The sequence below is a fragment of the Colias philodice genome, chromosome 17 (genome assembly GCF_061535455.1).
Source record: "Colias philodice isolate Cphi_HAF_F1 chromosome 17, ilColPhil1 Martin Lab GWU primary, whole genome shotgun sequence".
NCBI classification, from domain to species: Eukaryota; Metazoa; Arthropoda; class Insecta; order Lepidoptera; family Pieridae; genus Colias; species Colias philodice.
In genome coordinates, this window is record NC_143102.1 from 5,689,214 (window position 1) to 5,711,133 (window position 21,920).

Genomic DNA, 21,920 nt, shown 5'->3' on the forward strand with positions numbered 1-21,920 from the left:
CGTCAATATTATATATTTTGAAAAGAAAATTTTCCCTGAATGACATGAAATATCCTGTTGATAATAAGCTTTGACAACCCTAGCGCCCGAGTAATAAATTTCATATTATATCAAATTCAATATTTATTGTCTTGCAAAATAATAGTCCGATTGGATGCTTTGATATTATTTTACATTGGAAAGCGTATTTATATTATACATCCAATATATATTTATTATTATAAAGGAAATCGTGAGAGATAAAGATTCTTCGTTAAGATTTTATTCATCTAAAATAATATTATCACAAAACAATACATATGAATATATTTATAATTTTAAATAGCAAACTTGTATGTACAATCGTGTTTTTATAAGAACATGATTTAAATTCAGTTTCTTTTAATCAAATACATACTGAAATATAAACGGAAAATATCTTCAATCAACTTTTATTTTATCGCATTCGATAAATGCAAATATATTATTATAGGTGTAAGGTATGTATTACTTCAGTTGGAAGTCATCAACAATTAATGTAAACGAAATTTCGTTTTCAGTGTTGTTCAGTATTAGAAGATTGCATAGAATCATTTTGAACGCACTAAGAACAACGAAAGAATGCTCTACGCCTAGCTCTAGCCTGTTTACACGAAAAAAATTGACATAGTGGGGTTAGAACAACGACGTCATGATTAGAATCAGCTTTCGTTCGTTTGATCGTTTGAACATGCCGTTCGTCTGTTAGAACGCTAAATGCACCGTTAGGTACAAGATGTTTAATAATAACTGCTGCGACTCTATAATTTTTATTCAAGAAATAGGTACTTAATTTTATTTTTATTTAAATGAAAAGCTGTGTGTGTTTTTTGATGTGAAACATCTATAGGCTCACTTGTAAACCGAATTGTTGACGTGGCGACGGGTCGCCACGCTATACACATCTATAGGCTCACTTGAAAACCGAACGATGTTTCTCATCTGCCAGGCGTCCCATGACGGCTCACATTTTTTTTTATTATTATTTTGAATACAAACCCAAATACAAACAATTTATTGTTTCATAATAGGTAAACAATCCCAATGCTGGAAACATTTCACGTGTTTCCCCCATCTATGTTTCCCTACAAGTTCAAGGAATATTGCCTCATAATTCCATTGGGTTTTCAAAAATATTTTGATTTATAACAACATGTTTTGAATACCTACTACAAAAATGTTTCAGTAGCAAAATTCAAATTAGATTTTTACGTTTTTTTAGGAACGTGCGTGACAGATTGATAATTTTCTCAACAAACTCTATGGTTCCGTCTAGAAAGGATAAAACGGGACCCTATAACTGCAATTTCACTGTCTTTCTGTCTGACCATCCGTTTGTCATCAGACTGTATCTCATGAACCGCAATAAATGAACAGTTGAATCTTTCAGACATCATCTAGATAAAGCAAGATTGGCTTTAGTTGTCATGGATTCCATTGTGGATGATAAAAATTTGCAGTTGCTTTTTAGCTTATTTATAGGATTATACGGAGCCGCGTTGACTTGCAGTAGACCGATTTTAATTTTTTCCGACTAAATATTTTCACCACTTGCTGCGGTTTATCTGCTAAACGTAAAGCATCGGTATGTACTTTGATTGTGAAAACTTATACCAAAGTGTAATATTATGAGATGATAAAATTATTTTTTTATTGTAAAACATTGCATCGTTTTAAACAGTGTTAAATTTCATACCACATGACTGTAATTTACAAAATCTCGGGGTTGACATATAATCATCTAACAAGAATGCAACGCCTTATTTTGCATTTACAAAATGTTTTTGACTGAGATCAAATATCATGAAGTCAGAAATTACATGTTATGGCGTGGTTGTGTTTTGTAAATCAAGTGAAAATTTCAGTTTTCCCATTCCATTTCAATTTCCCATAAAAATCGGTTTTGTGACAGTTTTGTGATGTTTAAACTTGTATTTTACAGCTTGCGGTAAACCTGTTACCTGATATTAATTAAAACATCAATATACAATTAGTTTAGACATCAGCGAAATTTCGCTAACGCTATTTTTTCCTTCAATTTTTTGCATGTTACGTATTCAGTTTTCTAATTTTAAATAGAAATACTTAAAAGGTTATTTCGAAAAAGTAGAGTTATTTTTCATTGTAAATGTAAAAATGTTTAGTTACTTAGGTAATAATTTTTAAATAGAAGTGTTGTTAAAATAGTTTAATTAAAGATGCTTTTTAAAAATAAATCACAATAGGCAGAGGTAGAGTAAATTTAGTAAGTAGTTACTAAATTTACTCTACCTCTCTTATTGTAGAATAATAATAATTTTATAAGTAAATATCTACATTAAGTTGAAGTCGAAAATATATATAAAGTACTTGGCAAATATTGTACTTAATAGAGTTTAGGATGGATATTATATAATTAAACGAAAACTAAAGTTTCACATAATTTGAGTTAGGAAGTATTTTATAGATCTGCCAATATGTTAAAGGAGTATTATAAAAATTAACTTGGACAGATGTTTTGCTTTAAGAGAAAATAATAGGTAATATTTCTATCAAAAGTAAAACGATAAATAACAGAATAATTATAATTTTATTGAACAACAACAATAAAACATTACAATTTTATTAACATTTTATAAAATAAATAAATATATAAACGTCTTACAATCAACTTTAATGTTTTATACAATAATCTTTGGTAATCTAGCGTTACATTAAATGTATAATTTAGCCAGTAGAGTTGCCTGAGAAGCATTGGGAACCGGCTACGAAAGAGCAGCGACCACGGTTACAGTATAGCGTGCATCTACGCAACACACCGACGTTGCTTGAATAACAGGTGAGAGCTTGGTTGCAGCTCGCGCAAGATAAACCGGGCTGAAAACATAAAATAAATACGTAAATAAAAATCGTAGACAGTATGTGTGAGTGTGGGTGCGAGTATGGATGTGTGTGTGTCCGAGTATGTGTATAATACACATAAAATTATATTTTATACATTCTAGTAATATGTTATTTATTTATTTATTTATTTGGTCAACCAACATTTGTTTACAGTGATTCTTACAATATTAATATTACATGCATCAAGATAATATGTTCTTGCCGAAAGTAACAAAGATTTAAAGGTTAACACAGCATGCACAAATTAAACAGAGCTATTTCTTAAAAGTACAATACAGACATGTTATTATTATTATTAAATAGATGGAATAATTTAATTAATAGGCTGATAACAATAATTTACGTTTTTAATTTATGAATTTCTTTTACTATAGAATGAAGCTTGTTGGGTGTATGGAAGAACATATCTATTTTGTCGCTGTATTTATTTACAATTTTTGAAAGTCTAGGTACTGGGGAGTTGGCTCCGGAGACGGTTTTACGGAGAGGAGGAGCTAATGGAGTTAATTTGATGCGGGGATATCTAGCCGGGACACGAATGTTGAGTCTTGTTAGCAATTGGGGGCAGTCAATTTTATTGTTAAAAAGTTTAGATACGAAAATTAGGTTTGTTAGAGGGTGCAACCGTGCTGATGGTTCGTCTAACGACACGTAGGCGATCACCATTACCTATGAACATTGCATTGATAAAAATAAACTAACATTGCGGATTTTAAAAAGTCAGTATCCAAATAAATGTAGGCATTATAAAAAGAAAATTACCGTTGCGGTGTAGTTGCAGGTTGTCAATTGACTTCTACCAAGAGAGAAGAACAGTCGATGGTTTGTATTATTGACTGATGTGTCATTTGAAGCATCATCATCATCCTGTGAGCTTACATCCCTTGTCTGTCTTGAATTACCAAACCCGAAAGGTATAAATTGGCTGAAGTTAAGTCCGAACGGATTGAAGCCGAATGGTAGGGAACCAAAGGGATTCGAGCCGAAGGGAGATCCAAAAGGGAGGGAGCCAAAAGGAAGGGATCCAAATGGGTTGAAAGGCATTGCTCTGTCGTGCGGGTTTGGCTGCGTTTCATTGGAGTCGTCTGCGAATATCAGGTTTACCGCAAGCTGTAAAATACATGTTTAAACACTGTTATCGTGAAAACATAATTACGAAATATTAAACGGTTAAGATTAAGACACAAAGAGCTCATTAATATAGTTTTTGCTAAACTTATAACGTAGATATAGGCTCCATTAATATTTTCTTCGGAGTAAAGAAATTTCTGGAATGAATTTTGAAATTAAATATGTATGTAGGTTATGCTTGTGCACATATTAGGTTTAAATGAGAATAAAGTGAGTTTAATAACGCAGAGTCATAAAATGAAGACGATATGATGCAATTATGTTAGTTTTCATTTTAATGTTATGACGTACGAGATGTTCCACATTTATTATTTTTCCTTGCTTATCAAATACCTATATATTAATTCTAACAAAGAATAGGTACATATATTATTAATGTACGCTATCCAGTGATAGCGTAAAAACAGTTTGTTATATCTACATTTTCACGAAAGAAAGAATTTTTTTAAGAAAGTACTGAGAAAACCTTGGAAAACTCACCAGAGCGGTTAAGAAACAAAAATATATATTTCGCAAAGCCATGGCCGTAATTGATGGACTTCTGGCACTCGTTTCTCAATCGGATCTAATTAGCTGTTGTAATTAAACCGTCTTATATACTGACGGGGAAAATAGAAATGGAAATTCTGCAGAACTATTAAGCGTTGTGACAGAACGATGAATAAGTTATATGGATTACGCAAATTACTTAATGCAGGAGCACGATTTTATTAAATTCAAAGTGGAAGATGGTAGAGCTAGTAGACTTATTACAAGGAAATTATTACATGTTAGCGATAGAGCGCGAGGTTTCGTTTGAAAGAATTGTATGTTTTTCTTGTAAAATATTGGCCCTGAAATTTCAAAACTGGATAATTAACATAACAAGAATAAGGAAAATATATGTGTAACTCTATGGACTCTAAAGTTTATAAATCAAATGAAGATACACGTATAGAGTGTAATACTATCCAAAAGTATTAAATCACGAATATTCAGATTGTTTTATACGAATTTTTATTCATTTATATCAAACAAGTCTTCTGGCAGTAAAATGAATACGGGAACAAACAAAAATTGGAATATATTTACGAAATACAAATATTGTCACCTGACAACGAACGCAATAGTAGATAAAGTAAAGCAAACAACTTATTGTATCTTCTTACAATTGTTATCAGCAAGGAAACAAGACAATACGACTCGTGAGAACATGTTGGAATGAGAGATTCATACAATAAAATCATTGAACGTCATATACATAATAAAATATATAAACTTACAGATTTTATGAAATAGTATAATGTACTGAAGCATATTATAAAGCGTTTCACATCGGCGATTGCTTATTACTTTTCTAGATTTAGTCGTAGCTATTGTAAATAGATGACGTTACAAAATTGTGTATTATGATTATATTGTGTATCATACTTTTAATTCTATTTGCCTGCAATCATAAAGTACGTTAGATTTAATAACAATATATGTATATTCAAAAAGAAAATGTTCGCAAAAACCGACGGACGCTTTCCACGACATATTTTCACTGCATAATTTTTAATGTTATCTATCATCAACTTCTTATAATTTATGTATTCTTTAGTACTACACTGAATGTCTAAATGTATAAATCACGTGAATTCGTGCAAATTTCATTCATTTATTCGTTTAAATAATTAGTTCAATTGAGCAAAATGTTAGTAGGTTTTTGTTTACATTTGGTAACTGATTGCAGTGGTGGTCAAACTTAAATCATTAGTTTTTTTATAGTATAGGTACAGTAGGACTTAAGATAAAATAAATTAACAGTGGATACCTATGTCCTGGACTGCGTGCGTGATTTAATTATGAGGAAAATAGCATAAACACGATGTATCTCGAGATTTACTATTTGTATCGTATTTAATTGAAAGAACGTATTTACCAGAAACATATTAAATGAAATTTTAAATTTACTTGAGTGAATCTTTTAATGTCCAAGGAAGAAATTTTATTGAAGTTCAGCTGTTCGAAATCGTAAACTTGGTATAAACGAAGCTTTTCCTGATAATTTCCGGGCTACCGAGCGTGATATTAAACTGTTTTACGATGCTTTAAACGTAAAATTTAAATACGTTATTGTAAAAATCCAAATGAAAGTAAATATTTCAAACTTTCCATCCGTGGTTTCAAAACAAGTATCGGAACTATAGTACAAATAGTATAAAAACGAAATAATACCAAAGTATCTTGACATATAGTTAAATACAAGTTAAGTGTCGTCTATAGACATCCCAATTTCCTTCACAAGAGTTTACCGCAAATTATTTTCACACATAAACCCTTGTTAAACGCTCAGTGTGACATGGGTCGCAGCTCTTAAGATATCATTGACGTGGCTGTAAGACGGAATTTTCATTAAATCCCAACATACATCCTTACAAGAACATTTGCTCATTCTGTAATTACATTCTTTTCGTTCAAGCTAGCATTCTTCCTCGAATACTACGACAAACAAAAGCGACATTGTTATTATATTATGACAATAGCGACGCGACTGACACATTCTAATAGTAGTGCCCACATTTTTGTAACCTTACACCTTTGATAAAGTCTAGATATTTTGTAGATATTATTATCTAGACACTCCGTAGTGTATCCACATGAATATCCTCTAAGATTATCTCTATTAATTTTATAAAGAATGCTGGTAAATGAAGAGACAATTTCTTGATATAGAGGTTGTTAATACAATTGTTGCTCCTGATTTTCATGTTCGATGAGGAATTCCTCAATAATAGACCTGAATTTGGTACTATTATTGGATTATGGTGATAGATTCGCTCTTTGAACCGCAACTTAACCCTTTCAGCCCGGGCGTGAAGTTAGGCATAAAATGACTTGAGTGAATTAATTTGTAACTTGTGTGTTGTGTTGTAATAAAGGAAAGGTGAAAGTAAAAATAAATATTTAATTTTGAATAAATTTATTACACAAATTGATATCAAAACTGATTAAAGCAAAATCGATATAAAAGCCAATAATTTTAGAAATTACCGATCATTTTTCATAAACATCTTAGGCGCAGCCAACGCTCGGAAGAGCAGAACATATTCCATTATTGCAGTATGGTCTCATGGGATCACGGCACATCTTCAGAAAACCACCAACAGGCTTGCAAATGAGACGGGTGTTACAATCGTGGCAGGATATCGTTGGATCTGTTGTTATATCGCATGTGGTCCAAATTTTGGGGTTTTGTAAGGCTTCTGACTCAATAAATGTGCTTCGTGGACCTTGAATTTGGTGAGGTCCTCCTTGATCGATGTGTGCGCCTCCTTGGACAACCTGGCAGTTGGCAGTCACTAATGCTGCTAGCTATATTAAGAAATTCGTAAATTCAATGTAAAGAATAAAACGTAGCCGTTCAACGAACAAAAAGGAAACAATTTTTTCCTCTTCGTTACGATACTATTACTACTACCTATAATTAATTAATGGCGATTGGAATAAGCGAAAGATTTTGAGGCATCAAAACAAAATTCCTGTTCGTCCATATTTTTCTACATTTGTGCAGATATTATGAAAAAGTACGTTCTCATGGTTAAATAACATTTTTTGTGAAGTTCAATAATTATAGTGATCGAAATGAGTTATTAGGAAAAAATAAAATAAACACATATAAAATAACTTTACCACAAAGAGCACAACAATATTATAAACGGCCATGTTTCTCACTTCAATGTACTCGTAGTTTATTGTACTAGAAAGTAATTTCACCGCTTTTATGCAAGTTTCATTTATCTAAGCAAATATAGGCGGGCGGAAAACATAAACACTGTATTTTCCAATACATCTTGATGGTTTTCCTATATTGTACGAGTCAATAGCAATGTTTGTTGTTTTGTAGGTTTCTCCGACACATGTGTTTACGTTTTGCTAGAACTGCGTATCATATCGATGAAAACAATGCTATAATTTGATTTGAGCTTAACGTTGGTTAATGAGAAAATTTTTCTTCTTTTTAACGGTAATAATTTTTCGTAATAATAAAAAAAAAACGACTTGACGTATTACATTATTATCACCTATATTCCTAACGTTATGAAATAAATTATGATGAATAAATTATTTCTCTATTAGCTCCATGAACGTTTTGTTTTAAAATATATCTTGCTAGTGTTTTTCTAAAATATGACTTCCCCAGCCTACGACGTAGCAAATACAGGCTTATCATATTTATTCCTTTTTACGTCATATAGTAGAACATGTGGTAGGTATGTATGTATGTATATTTACTTTTTTTGTCCAAAGCTGATAAACTACGCACTATCATAATTTGGCAAATAATTTCATACGGTAGCCATTAGTCAAAGATAATTTGAATTTGGAATTTTTTTGTGTTATTTATTTACAAATAAATATTTGTTATTTTGATACCGAGCAATTAATTTACAAAAATTTAATATGAAACATAAATGAAACGAATCGTTCGTTTGACATACAAAAATTTAATCACTCAGAGCTCACATAGCCGATAATTCATCAATATTTGATCAGCGTAATTAATCCTGCCAGTAACGACATTCGAATTCCATTGTTCTTGGCCGACTTCAAAATAAGGTAGAGGTTTAATTTTGACACTATTTTTTTGGGTTTGTTACTTAAGAACTTTTTTTTTATTGCGAATAGTGCGGTTGACCACAATCTCGCCTGATGGTACTTCAGAACTTACGACTGATAGAACCGATTTTGATAATTTTTTTTTCAAGCTCCATTTGGTCCATGTGGGAAACAAATTTGGATAAGTTCTGACAATTTCAAGGCACTTCTTAGTTTTTTGTTAAAAATGATTATTTTGTAATGGATTTTTGTTCATAATAAAAATGTTCTTCAATATATCATACGCACTAGTATTATTTGCTAAAGGTCGGAATATTTAACAAGCTTTTCGTTTTTGTATTTGCGTTGTTCGCAAGTCCCTTGTTGGAATAATGGACTATCCATATTCTATTAGCTGTTTCAGCATAAAACGGGTAAATATTCAAACATGAAACATTTTATATATTACATATATCTTTATACTAGCGTTCGACTATGGTTTCGTTCGTGTTGTTTCGGCACTGTAATAGTACTGAAATTATTATAATATAGTTGTAGGCCATCCAGTAATAAATGTCTCGAATTTAAAGTGGTCTATAGATATCAAAAAATTTATTGATTGTCAAATATTATAAACTCTATCTATTAAATAAGACAATTAGTTACATAATGTACCTATACATAATATACCTATATTTTCCAATCATTTTAATAACTCTAGACTCTAGAGTAGATAATCTACTAACTTTTTATCAACTTTACTCTCGTTTAAGTTAGCTCTGAATAGGTAGATTAGATTAGCAATGTATATCTACATGAATATAAAGGACAGTCTTACAATTATTGGTAAATTTGTAGGTAAAAGAAAACAAAACCTTGCCTTTCATTAGTTTTATTAGTTGTATAACAATAAATAATATTACAAAAGTATATTAAACATTTTATTTTGATGAAAATAAGTGTAACAATTCATTCACATCGCACAGATTCAATAGCTGTACACGTTGGCAGTTAGTCTCATAAGAATTATTCTTTTAAGCATTGACTACAGGTATGGGTGTAGAAGGAGCGCATTCAGCAGTGGGTGTAGCTGAGCATTCACCAAGGTTGCAATACGGCAGTGTAGGGTCAGTGCAGCTACGCTGTAGGCCTCCAATCTTGGTGCAGATGAGACGAGTGTTGCAGTCCAGGCAAGAGGGGCCGACCGTGGTGCACGGAGTCCACTGTGGGAACCAAGGCGATGCGGCTAGCCATGGTGGGATCCATGGGTTCACACCACCCACACCCGGCCAGGCGGCAGCGGGCTGAGCGGGAATTGCCACCGCTACGGCAATCTGAAACATAATTACTGATTAATAAAGTTCATTTTCATTTAGATTGGCTACTGAATGTTTAATGATGTTTGTTCTCGATATTCATATACTAATTAGTAATTATCACTTAAATGATGATGTTTTTATGATATTTACTCACCAGGAGGGAAAGAACTAAAACAATCTTGGAAGCCATTGTTTTTTATCGTTTATATCGTTCGCTTGGTGATCACAGTTAATAATTCAATTGAATAATGATATCATTTCACCTGTACCGTCTTTTATACCCCACATTATTTATAATAGGATTAAAGTGAACAACGAAAATAGATAGGCAACGGTTTTCCCAATGGAAACGAATATTATTCGCAACAGATAACAAAGTTTGTCTAGAAAGGTAAATGTTAAGACTTTAATATCAAGTTGTTTATTTATGAGGGGTCCTTCGATAGTGTATGGTTTGCAAATATTTATTTTTCAAAGATGATAGCATTTTTTCCACATTTATTAAAATCGATAAAGTATGGCTATACGCAGTCATTTGGATGAATGACAATTAAAAATTGTATAAAAGAATCAAAGTTCATCGCAAATATTCACAGCGTTCATTTCATGCAAAAGAACATTTTTTGAATGGTATTTTAACGTGCTGGTCCATATTTAAGCCTGACTGAATTTTAGTACCCACATTCAGAACTGAATGTATCAGTTAGCTGTTAATATGGACCTTTATGAAAATATTTTTTGCAACCCATATAATTTTTGTAATGTGTACAAGTAGATAATGTATCAATATTCCTTATATCTATAACAACCAGGCTGACTAATGATGAAATAACAGTTTATTTTGTAGAGGCTACATACAATTCTTAATTTTAGAATGTAAGCAGCACTTGAGATTTGTCAATCTAATATAATTTCGCGTTACGGTGTTTGTAATTAACTTAAACTTAAGTAAATAAACTTTTCTTTCTTTCTTTCTTTCTTAATTAAATTCCTCCGAAATGGCTCTACCGCCTCCTTGGCACAGTGGTTAACGCGTGAGCGTAGAACTGAAGGGTCCTGGGTTCAATTCCCGGTGGGGACGAAGAAACAATGTATCCTTGTTGATACTTGCATAACGCATCTGCCCCTTACCCCACTGGGCACCCCACGGGACTTAAAAAGGAATTGGCTCTACCGATTCTCCTGAAATTTTGTGTGCATATTTGGTAGGTAGGTAGTTATATCTGTAAGAGTAAGGCAGAAAAACCTTTGCCGGAATAGCAAGTATTAATATAAATATCTATCAATTTGTATATGTAGCCAATTGTGTGCAGTAACGTTATGATTATACATGGATTATACAAGCGCAGAATGCCAAGTAGACTGAAAGCTGGCGTAAAACTTCTTCGTATAAAGTTAAGTCTAATAAAAACAGGTACTTTCTTTATATATAACTGTTTACGTAATATATAAAAGGCTTTTTTTATTTTTTAAGAAATCCATGAGTCACTTCAATTTTAATAATTTGTATTTAATATTACAAACATTAGCTCTAGGTATATATTTAAATATTTTGTCTTTGGCTTAGGCTTAGCAAGGTTCCCAATAAAAAATTCAATCCTATTCAATTAATAATATCATTACAGTAATGATATTTGCGCGTAAATTGTTTAATTACAGCCTTTTGTAATCTTGTTTACGCAGCGTTTATTTGTTTTGAATATCAACACATTTTCATTAGGATTTCCCAGAACAACAGTAGTTTTTTCAGTATAATAAATTGTAATGACGATCATTGACTTCTGAATGAATATTCTAGTATAAATGACTTTTCTGTGAACAAAGATTTTGTTGTTTTTATTTGTGACTAGCTTTCCGCCCACGGCTTCGCCCGCTTTGTCTAAAACATAATAAATTATATATTAAAACCTTGCTCTTGAATCACTCTATCTATTAAAAAAAACTGCATCAAAATCCGTTGCGTAGTTTTAAAGATTTAAGCATACATAGGGACATAGGGACAGAGAAAGCGACTTTTTTTTATACTATGTAGTGATGATAGTGATACCTACCTACTAATTGTTTAAAACAAATTTATTAATATTCGCTGATACACAAAATTGGTATTAATTATGAGTTTAATAGCTATAAATGGACCATAAAACTATTGCGCCTAAAGAAAACGAAAGAGCAAAACATATTTGGTTGGGCATGCGCAAAGCGCTGTTCATGACATAATATAGGAAGACGTTATGATATCAATTTATTTATTCATCTTTTTTGCCAAGCAAATCAACCACACGCAAAAACGATTACTACAAAATCATATTAAAAAGCATAGCAGCTTCAAAATTTAAAAAAGTAAGTTAGGTACGAATCTAACTAGTAGTAGACTGTAGAGCATCGCGATGCTTAAATTGGTTAGCAGCTAGTTTACTTTAGAAACTAAATTGTAGGTACAATTCGACTATCAAAATACAAACAATGGCAATGTAGTTAGCGAAGACGCTCGAATTTAACTGATACCAATTCTGTGAACTACTTGAATACGCAACCCTTTAGTACCTACTACTTATAAGTAGATGTAGAAGTGAAATTTTTAAAAATTATTCTTTTCTCACTATTCTCATAACTCATTGAACTTTAGATTATTTAAAAATGTTTGACCCAGCGAACTTTGTATTGCCTTGGAAATAAAAATTGACTGTTACCATGGCAACTATTGTTATTATAATAAACGCCTTCAATTGTTTTTATTTTGGTTGTCTTTAATTAATTAATTATTACCATGTTTTTTTTCTCAAAAGTTTTTACAGATGCTTATACGTTATAGATATATGCATCTAATCAAATGCTATAAATAATGAATCTTGAAAACGGGTGCAACCATGCTTTAGTTCGAATATTGTAACTACCAACCAAGAATTACTAAATATTAATCATTGTTTTTGATCAATGGTTCTTATCACTTGCACCCGTGATTACTCACGCTTTATGTAATTATTATGTTAAGAAATTATACTTAGGTATATTGTATCCTTGAAAAGCGAATCTGTTCACAAATAATGGAATCTACAATTGATTATAATAATATATAATAAATTAATATATGCACTATGCAATGAAATTGAGAATAATATTGATTATGGGACAATTATATCAGGGGACGTCATAGGTGTTATTTCACACGAATTAATTATCGTAGTTAAGTAATAATGTTTGCAAATAAAGTTAATTTAAAAATTCAAACAAAGTAAATAAAAGCGATCGCTATTGAAATGTAAAGGGTTGACGCGATTTCTAGTAAATCCTATTTTTGAAATTACATTTAACACAAAATTGATACATAGAGGCCTTTAACGTTCATATTATTGTTGAATCGCATAGTAAAAGTAAATCATTACTTTATATTTAACTAAACAGCAAGCAGTCGTGAGTGGTAACTCACTGGTATGGATCGATACTTCAATAGAAAAGCTTCAATAGAAAAGTTCCAAAGTCAACCAGCAAGAAGAAATAAATTGATTTTTCAGTTTTTCTTCTCATCGATCACATCAACACTACTCAAAACGGTGAAGAAAATATCTTGATAAAACCGGCATGCTCAAGACTCAAAAGTTCTACGTCTTGTGACATCTACCTATGTTTGGATTATGGTCTGAAAACAAACTGAAAATTCATTGATCGGAGGCCTGCAGATATGGGCTGATGGCTATGAATTTAAAACGTGTTTTCTGTTAAATCTTGGTCTGATTTTTATTCATTTTTTGATTTTCGTAGATTACACATAAGATTTTTGAATCGGCGTCACAGCATTTCTTTAATATGCTCTGTAAACGACCTGATACTTTTTACTAATGCGAGGCGTCGTTAGATTCATGACATTATAAAGTCTAAAATGATCTGCATAAGAGGTAAACAATCTAAATGCCGCAGGGAACTGTGTGCTTTGACGACAATCGCGCATAATCCCTTGATTAAAGACGCATGCATTGGTGTAATGAACATTCAAACAATTTGTTTTTGCATCGTCAAATTAAGTATTTAGCTTTATTGTCTGTAGGAAAATTTGAGAAATATGAGACCGGTGTGTTGCATCATGCATATAATATCAAAAATGCTAGAAACATAGTTGAAAAAATATAGGTTTATGAACTACAGGTCAGTTCTTTGGCAAGTAACATGACTTAATTTTAAAAGGGCAATTACGGAGTTTCTTCTCAGTTTATCTCTGTAGAAACTGCTTTTCGAATGATATATTTTGACGATTCAAATATTTAAATACCTTGGTAAATACACTTTATTCTTCATCTTTTTTAATAAGTTAAACTTTTTTCAATCATACCGGGCTTTCTGTAGATCTTTAATCTGTTTAACTCTATAACTTGAACTAAATAGTAGGTACTTATTTTTTAAAAAATAGCTAAGTATTTGATTTTTAAAACATGGATGACGTTATTATCTTTTCAAGAAGAATGGATGGAGGCGTAAACACATTTAAATGTAAATATTAAAACTCCGTTATTAGAATTATACGAGACGCATCACGTCATTATTTGATTGTTAAGGTTGGGTAATATGTTTGTTTGTTCATATTAAGATAATGTCACTTTCTTAGCATAATAATTCTTTTTGACGTTATATTTATACTTCTATATAGACCATGGCTAAAGGGTCTCCAGTATTATTAATTTAAAAACTCCAAAAACAGAGTCATTAGCCAAAACTGATAATGCTTTAATTCTTGGTACTTAAGAGACAATAAGCAGGAATGTACACAATGTTAATCTTAGTGATAATTTTAAGCCATCGGTGACTTAATATTTTTGTTAAACGACCTTGTTTTTGAACTGCGGAAGCTATTTTTTTAGTATAAGTGAATAAATATTTTGAGAAACATTGTTTTTTGTTTTTATTGATTCCTTACAAATTTATAAAATTTTATATGATTTGATTGAAAGTATTGCATGATTTAATGTGGTACATAAATATGTATATGTATGCATTTGCATTTGCATTTAATGATGTTCGGATAGTACCTAATTTTAATATGTGTAATTTTTTTTCGGCCTTTTGCACCAGAAAGATGAATTTGTTAATGTATGTTATGTATGTACCCAACTACATAGTATATTTTTGGGTAGGCACTCTACGTATTCGGCTAATGGATGTTCGGTTGACAGTTGTTGTTAAAATCATCTTTAGTGTGTGTCATGAGAAAAATAAAAAAAAAGCAGAAAGTTGGCCTAAAATCAAAGATAGGAATTTAACTTTACTTTCTGTTTTGTTAGCACTTAGCAAAATAATGTTGAATAAAAATCATCATGATAAAAAGGATGAAGCCTCCTCATAAATATGATTATAGTATGTATCCTATTCATTTCAGAATCTATTTAAAAACAAATATGCATATTGAACTTAAAGTTTAAGAGATATTGAATTTAATTCCTATAATTTTAAAGCAATAGAAATCTGTTAATTAAGTACTGAACCTTTATTACAAATATTTGAGTAATTGGAGCGTATCGATACAATACGATAAAATGTATTGTTTCCATAGTAAGAAATTCCATTCCAATGCATAAACACATAGTTTCAAATAAAGTAAGGAAAATTTAAGCGTAGAAGTGTAAATATGTAGAGGAATTAACTAATGACAATAAGATTATGGAAATATTACGTAAGTACTGCTTTTTGATAATTCTCCTTTATCGTTTAATACGTTTGCTTAGGTAAACATAAACAGGTGTTTTCTTTAGTTCTTTTATTATAATTATACTTTCCTCATGTCCCCAAATTAATCTATTTCTCAGTATGCCATATTTTGTTACTGAATTCTACGTTAAAAGCACTATAAGTAATTATGTATTTCGTCGTAGTTCCTTATAAAAAATTTAATTAATTACAAAAGATGCTTTAATTTTTTCAGTACTAAAAATTATTTCTGGAACACGCGACAGATAAATATGCATACATTTAACGCATAACGAAAAATGTATTAGACATCTAATTTTTTCGAAGACTGTATTTTTAGCCCACCTTTTCAGGTTAAATGTTATGGGTGCGTTAAATTGTTTTTAAATAAATAATTAAGAACTATCTTCAGTTTCAGGAAGACGTATTGGATATCATGGTAAACCACTAAATATTAAGCAAAAGATTACATGTTCAGGCAGAAATATTTGTCTTATTGTGATAAGAAATTCAGCCATTAATTCTAACTTCGACTATTCAATTCAGCGTTATCTTAAAGGGTTCGACAGAGTATTATTACTAATATAAAGCAGTCTTACAATATCGATTTCAATTTTGTCTAGATTGTTTTCATACTTTGTTTAAACTGTTTACATGAATTATGTTTTTATAAGCCACATTTCCGTTGTTGTATTTGACGACGAATACAAACATCCGTCGTATCCAACTTTCATTACATTATTGTCATGAGTCAGACTGCGAAAACACTCTATTTGTCTTGCTAGTTATCTCTTCGGGAGTCATTATCTGCCTTATCTCTAATAATTAGTGGCGCAGTATAAAAGGATGGTAAGACAGATATCGGCACAAATAGAAACGAACGAGCCAAATGAAACGCATGTTTTAGTTTGAGTGCGAACGAATTATTTATTATACGAAATAAGTTGATGTTACAATGAAGATAACGCTACTTCTACTAATTGTAAGTACACTTTATATATTTGTTTATTATTTTGCTAGTACCTACATAGTTTACAGCATTTCGCGTAGGATCTCTAATCTCTATATTTATTTTGAATATCACGTGAATGTTTATTGTTTCGTTTTAAATAATTAAATTAAAACCTTATTATGGCCCTTTTAAAGGTTTGTTTTATTTTAGGACAAACAACTGATTACTTTTTTATGAGATAAATTGAAATATTTGAATAACTTGATCAAGTCTTTGCTATATTCTTAAGAATTTCTTATGTGTGAACATTAAATAAATTGATAGGGTAAATTTCAGGGATTGGGTTCGATTAAGGAAAATAGATATTTCTTTATTGTTCTCAACATGTGAAGTAAATTACCTATTGAGTTGTAAGTTAAACAATTATTATTTATTGTTTTAATTGTATTGATGTATACAGTAGATATTATTTATTGAATTGAACGGTATAATATAAGTAGGCAAATTAAATTAATTCAATGGCGATTTTTATAATATGCAATGCATTTTTTAATATATTTTCCAAGAAATATAATTAATACGATGTGTATTATAATACTAACTTTTGAAGATAACTTTTTGTATATCGGCAATTATTTTGCATTTCATTATTCATATATTATGTAATTAATTAATTTTGTTTGTGCATTTCTAACTTTATCTATTTCTTTCTTTATGTTAAAACTTTAATAATAAAACCTTATCGAAAGGTTGCAATTCAAAATAGTGTCGAAATATTTTTTTTAAATATAAACAATAATCTGAAATCAATAATTTGATTGTTGAAATCCAATAAAAGATGTGGACTTATCTATGCTCGCATATTTTTGTACGTCGTATTTTCCCGTGTTTAAACGAGATTACCAAAATTTACTGCTTTTTTTTCAAATATCAATTGATTAATATTTCTTTTCATCGTGTTTCAGGTGGGCGTCTGCCTAGTAAGTGCCAAGTATCTACCCTACGAATCAGATGACTCAAACAGTTTATTAATAAGAAATAAGAGATCACATTCTGAGGAGTCTGATTCTTCTTCAGAACGTGCCAAACATAGTGGTGAGAGCGATGACGATGATGATGATGATTCCTTGGAGAAGAAATTGAGAGAAAGGGAAGAGAAGCGACGTGAAAAGGAAGAAAAATTGAAAAGGAAGTTAGAAGAACAACAAGAAAAGGAAAAGCGAAGAGAAGAAGAACGTCGTCGAAAAGAAGAAGAACGAAAGAAAAAACATGAAGAGAAACTCGCAGAAGAAGAAAGAAAAGAACAAGAACGTAAACAAAAAGAGGAAAGAAAGCAACAAGAACGGGAAAGGAAGGAAGAAGAAAAACGTATAAAACAAGAAAAGAAAAAGCAAGATAAAATTATAAAGGACTTAAAGAAAGAAGCAAATGAAAAGAAAAATGATAATTTCTTAGAAACTGAAGAAGAAAATTCTGTTGAAATGGAAGATATATGGAGAAGTCACATTTACATGAAGTATGGTTTAACATTAGGTAGTACAAACGCCGAGAAACAAGCAGCATTGGCTAGGTATATTCAAGAAGAATTAGGTCTTCAACCCAATAGTACAAGGAGCGAACGTCGCCAGGCTATAACAAATTTAATACAAAACAAATTGCAAAACGACACCGTGGCAATTGAAGCAATACGCACACAAGTTTTGAGTAGACTTAATCCTATTACATTGCAAAACTTACGAAACGATCTTGAAAAGGAGATTGAAGAGATAGATAATAAGACCACCGTATTGAAGAATCTAACCTTACCTTGGGCAGCGACGGCGCAGCAAACGCTTGACGAAAAGAAAAGTTTCTTACAAACGATATCCCAGTTTATGGCAAATATTATACCAAACTGGTTTTCTGGAAATAATGCACAAAATAATGGACCTGTTAGTACCGATCAAGTATCCACCCCAAGCGCTGTGAACAACGAAGCACAATCTCCATTGCCTTCTGTAAATGCTAACGATGCTACATCTGGCAGTTCTATTAATTCACAAAATGATGTACCTGTTAACGCTGGAGAAAGCGCTTTTATCAATGGTGGGTCTCCAAATCAAGTCTCAAACCCAAGCGCTGTGAAAAACAATGAAGCACAATCTCCAGTACCTGCCGTAAATGCTAACGACGCTGCATCCGGAAGTTCTATTAATACACAAAATGATGTATCTGTTGGCGCCGGAACAAGCGTTGTGGACAACAATGGACCTCAATCTCCAGTTTTATCAGCAAATCCAAGCGATGCTTCATCTGGAAGTATTATCGGTTCACAAAATGATGTATCTGTTAGTGCCGGAGGAAATGGTGTCAACGTCAATGAAGCACAATCTCCAGGACCTGCCGTAAATGCTAACGATGCAACACCCGGAAATTCCATTAATTCACAAAATGATGTATCTATTAGCACCGGAGAAAGCGCTGTAAACAACAACGTAGCACAATCCCCAGTGTCATCAGCAAATTCTAACGATGCTACATCTGGAAATACTATCAATTCACAAAATGATGTATCTGTCAGCGCCGGAGGAAACAGTGTCAACAACAACGAACCACAATCTCCAATATCTGCCGTAAATCCTAACGATGCTACATCCGGAAGTTCTATTAATACACAAAATGATGTATCGGTTGGTGCTGGAGCAAGCGCTGTGGACAACAACGGAGCTCAATCTCCAGTTTTATCAGCAAATCCTAACGATGCTTCATCTGGAAATACAATCGGTTCACAAAATGACGTATCTGTAAACGCAGGAGGAAACGGTGGCAACGTCAATGAAGCACAATCTCCAGTATCTGCCGTAAATGCTAACGATGCTACACCCGGAAATTCCATAAATTCCCAAAATGATGTATCTGTTAGCGCCGGAGGAAACGGTGTCAACGTCAATGAAGCACAATCTCCAGTATCTGCCGTAAATCCTAACGATGCTACATCCGGAAGTTCTATTAATACACAAAATGATGTATCGGTTGGTGCTGGAGCAAGCGCTGTGGACAACAACGGAGCTCAATCTCCAGTTTTATCAGCAAATTCTAACGATGCTTCATCTGGAAATACAATCGGTTCACAAAATGACGTATCTGTAAACGCCGGAGGAAACGGTGGCAACGTCAATGAAGCACAATCTCCAGTATCTGCCGTAAATGCTAACGATGCTACACCTGGAAATTCCATTAATTCCCAAAATGATGTATCTGTTAGCGCTGGAGCAAACGGTGTAAACAACAACGTACCACAATCCCCAGTGTCATCAGCAAATCCTAACGATGCTGCATCTGGAAGTTCTATTAATACACAAAATGATGTACCTGTTACCGCCGGAGCAAGTGCTGTGGACAACAACGGAGCTCAATCTCCAGTTTTATCAGCAAATCCTAACGATGCTTCATCTGGAAATACAATCGGTTCACAAAATGACGTATCTGTAAACGCCGGAGGAAACGGTGGCAACGTCAATGAAGCACAATCTCCAGTATCTGCCGTAAATGCTTACGATGCAACACAAGGAAATTCTATTAATTCCCAAAATGATGTATCTGCTAGCACGGGAGAGAGCGTTGTAAACAACAACGGAGCACAATCTCCAGTTTCATCGGCAAATGCTAACGATGCGCTTGTACCAAGCAGTTCTGATAGTGCGAGTATAGGACTAATTAATGAGCCTTCATTGGTGACTGTCAGTGACAATGCTGCAAGCAGTCCATTAGCTGACCAACCTTTAGTTGAAAATAATAGTGGAAATAATCTTGTATCTAATGGCGAACCAGGCAATAACGTAGCCTCAAATCCAGTTGATCAATCCCAAGTATCGATAGACAGTGGCAACAATAATCCTTCCACCGGAAACACCGCCCAATCTAACATAGACGGTGTGAGTGTTGCAGATAATAACATTCAAGATGCTGTTGCACCGGGTGCAGAAGCAAATGTCGCAGGTACTGATTATACAGTATCGTCAAACAATAAACCAGGTGCTGAAATATCGAATGCAAACAATGGTATTACTTCAAGCGGCATAAACACAGGCGCTGCGGATAATTCTATTGTTGGAGGATCATCCGTCTCATCCGACCCTGTTGTAGATGAAGCTACTACTGCATCAGTGAATGTTAACAATATTAATAGTCAGGATCCATCTAACGGTGTCACTCCAGATGTTACTAATGGAAATGTAGTTATAGGAGCTGGTGAAAGTAGTCCAGTTCCCCCAAATACTGTACTTAGTGAAATTGAAGCATCAAGTGTAGTACCCATTGACATCGCTACTGTTAGTAACCTGGGTAATTCAGAAGCAGCTATTGTAAATGCAAATGATAATTCAGTTCCAAACTTAGTTCCAGTTGTTGTGAGTGTCGTGGACCAAACAGGTAATAACAACAAAGACCAGCAACCCTCTACTATTGTCGATAATGTACCAACGGCCAATATTGAATCATCACCATCGTCTGGTATTCCGGCAGAAACTATAGTTTTAGAAGGAGTTGTTACAGAAAAGCCAGCTGGTAATCTACCAGTTAATACAAATTCAACTCAAACGGGTGAAACAACAAATACTCTTGCACAGGAAAACGTTGATAAAACTAATATAGGATCTGGAAGTAACACAAGTAATGTCGATGTAACAAGTGCAACAGAACAAAGTGCAACAATCCCAAATGAAGCAACTGAAATTGTCACGATTGAATCCCAGACACAGACGGTTGTTGACACTGGTGCTACTGAAAATATATTAACTACATTGGACGTTCAAAATGAACCAAGTACTACAGAACAAGCGTATACTATACCCGAATCAGGAATAACTGAATCTGTACCAAATACTCCAGCAGACATAGGCTTTACTCTAGCTAATGAACCAGGCGCAACAGTGGTAGAAATGGTCACCCAGTAATGTAGTTGGACAGTATAACACATTATTATTTGTAAAATAAATTCGATAAAATGTAAATAGGACTAGATAATTTAGAAATTTGGATTTTGTGTAAAAAATATAAATTCATGTAATTTGTATCCAAAATGCATTTAAATACATAATATTATTGTAAAAACAGTTTTTTAGTATAGCTTAAATAAATGCCTTTTTAATTTATAGTTCCTATTATTCATATCCCAAATTGATTTTGAACTGCGAGAATAATAAGATTAAAATAAATTTAATTAATAAATGATTCAATTTGTTTTCAAAACTTTGTCAGCACCATACGAGCCCATCATGAGGTTCTATTGTTTCTAAGCTTAAAAGGTTTATAGTATATAGTCGAATGCTTTTGTATGGGTGTTACAATTAAACAAATAGTTGCTAATACATAAGTAAATTTATTTGCTAATGACTTCTACCATA

General features: G+C 32.4%; 4 protein-coding genes across 4 annotated transcripts; 1 reads left to right on the plus strand and 3 right to left on the minus strand.

The window, feature by feature from the left end:
- Positions 1–2,568: 2,568 nt before the first annotated feature.
- LOC149481108 (uncharacterized) lies at positions 2,569–4,622 on the minus strand. Its single transcript, XM_089705956.1, has 3 exons — positions 4,513–4,622; positions 3,664–4,011; positions 2,569–2,874 (listed from the first exon to the last, which is right to left on the minus strand). The coding sequence occupies exons 1-3, from the start codon at positions 4,552–4,554 to the stop codon at positions 2,725–2,727; spliced, it is 540 nt and encodes a 179-aa protein (XP_089562082.1). The 5' UTR covers positions 4,555–4,622; the 3' UTR covers positions 2,569–2,724.
- A 2,337-nt stretch (positions 4,623–6,959) lies between these two features.
- Positions 6,960–7,789, minus strand: LOC149481109 (uncharacterized). Its single transcript, XM_089706037.1, has 2 exons — positions 7,687–7,789; positions 6,960–7,368 (listed from the first exon to the last, which is right to left on the minus strand). The coding sequence occupies exons 1-2, from the start codon at positions 7,717–7,719 to the stop codon at positions 7,069–7,071; spliced, it is 333 nt and encodes a 110-aa protein (XP_089562163.1). The 5' UTR covers positions 7,720–7,789; the 3' UTR covers positions 6,960–7,068.
- Positions 7,790–9,468: 1,679 nt separating this feature from the next.
- On the minus strand, positions 9,469–10,173 carry LOC149481110 (uncharacterized). The gene is made up of 2 exons (XM_089706023.1): positions 10,066–10,173; positions 9,469–9,926 (listed from the first exon to the last, which is right to left on the minus strand). The coding sequence occupies exons 1-2, from the start codon at positions 10,099–10,101 to the stop codon at positions 9,627–9,629; spliced, it is 336 nt and encodes a 111-aa protein (XP_089562149.1). The 5' UTR covers positions 10,102–10,173; the 3' UTR covers positions 9,469–9,626.
- Positions 10,174–16,447: 6,274 nt separating this feature from the next.
- Positions 16,448–21,668, plus strand: LOC149481111 (uncharacterized). The gene is made up of 2 exons (XM_089706184.1): positions 16,448–16,566; positions 17,502–21,668. The coding sequence occupies exons 1-2, from the start codon at positions 16,540–16,542 to the stop codon at positions 21,468–21,470; spliced, it is 3,996 nt and encodes a 1,331-aa protein (XP_089562310.1). The 5' UTR covers positions 16,448–16,539; the 3' UTR covers positions 21,471–21,668.
- Positions 21,669–21,920: the final 252 nt, after the last annotated feature.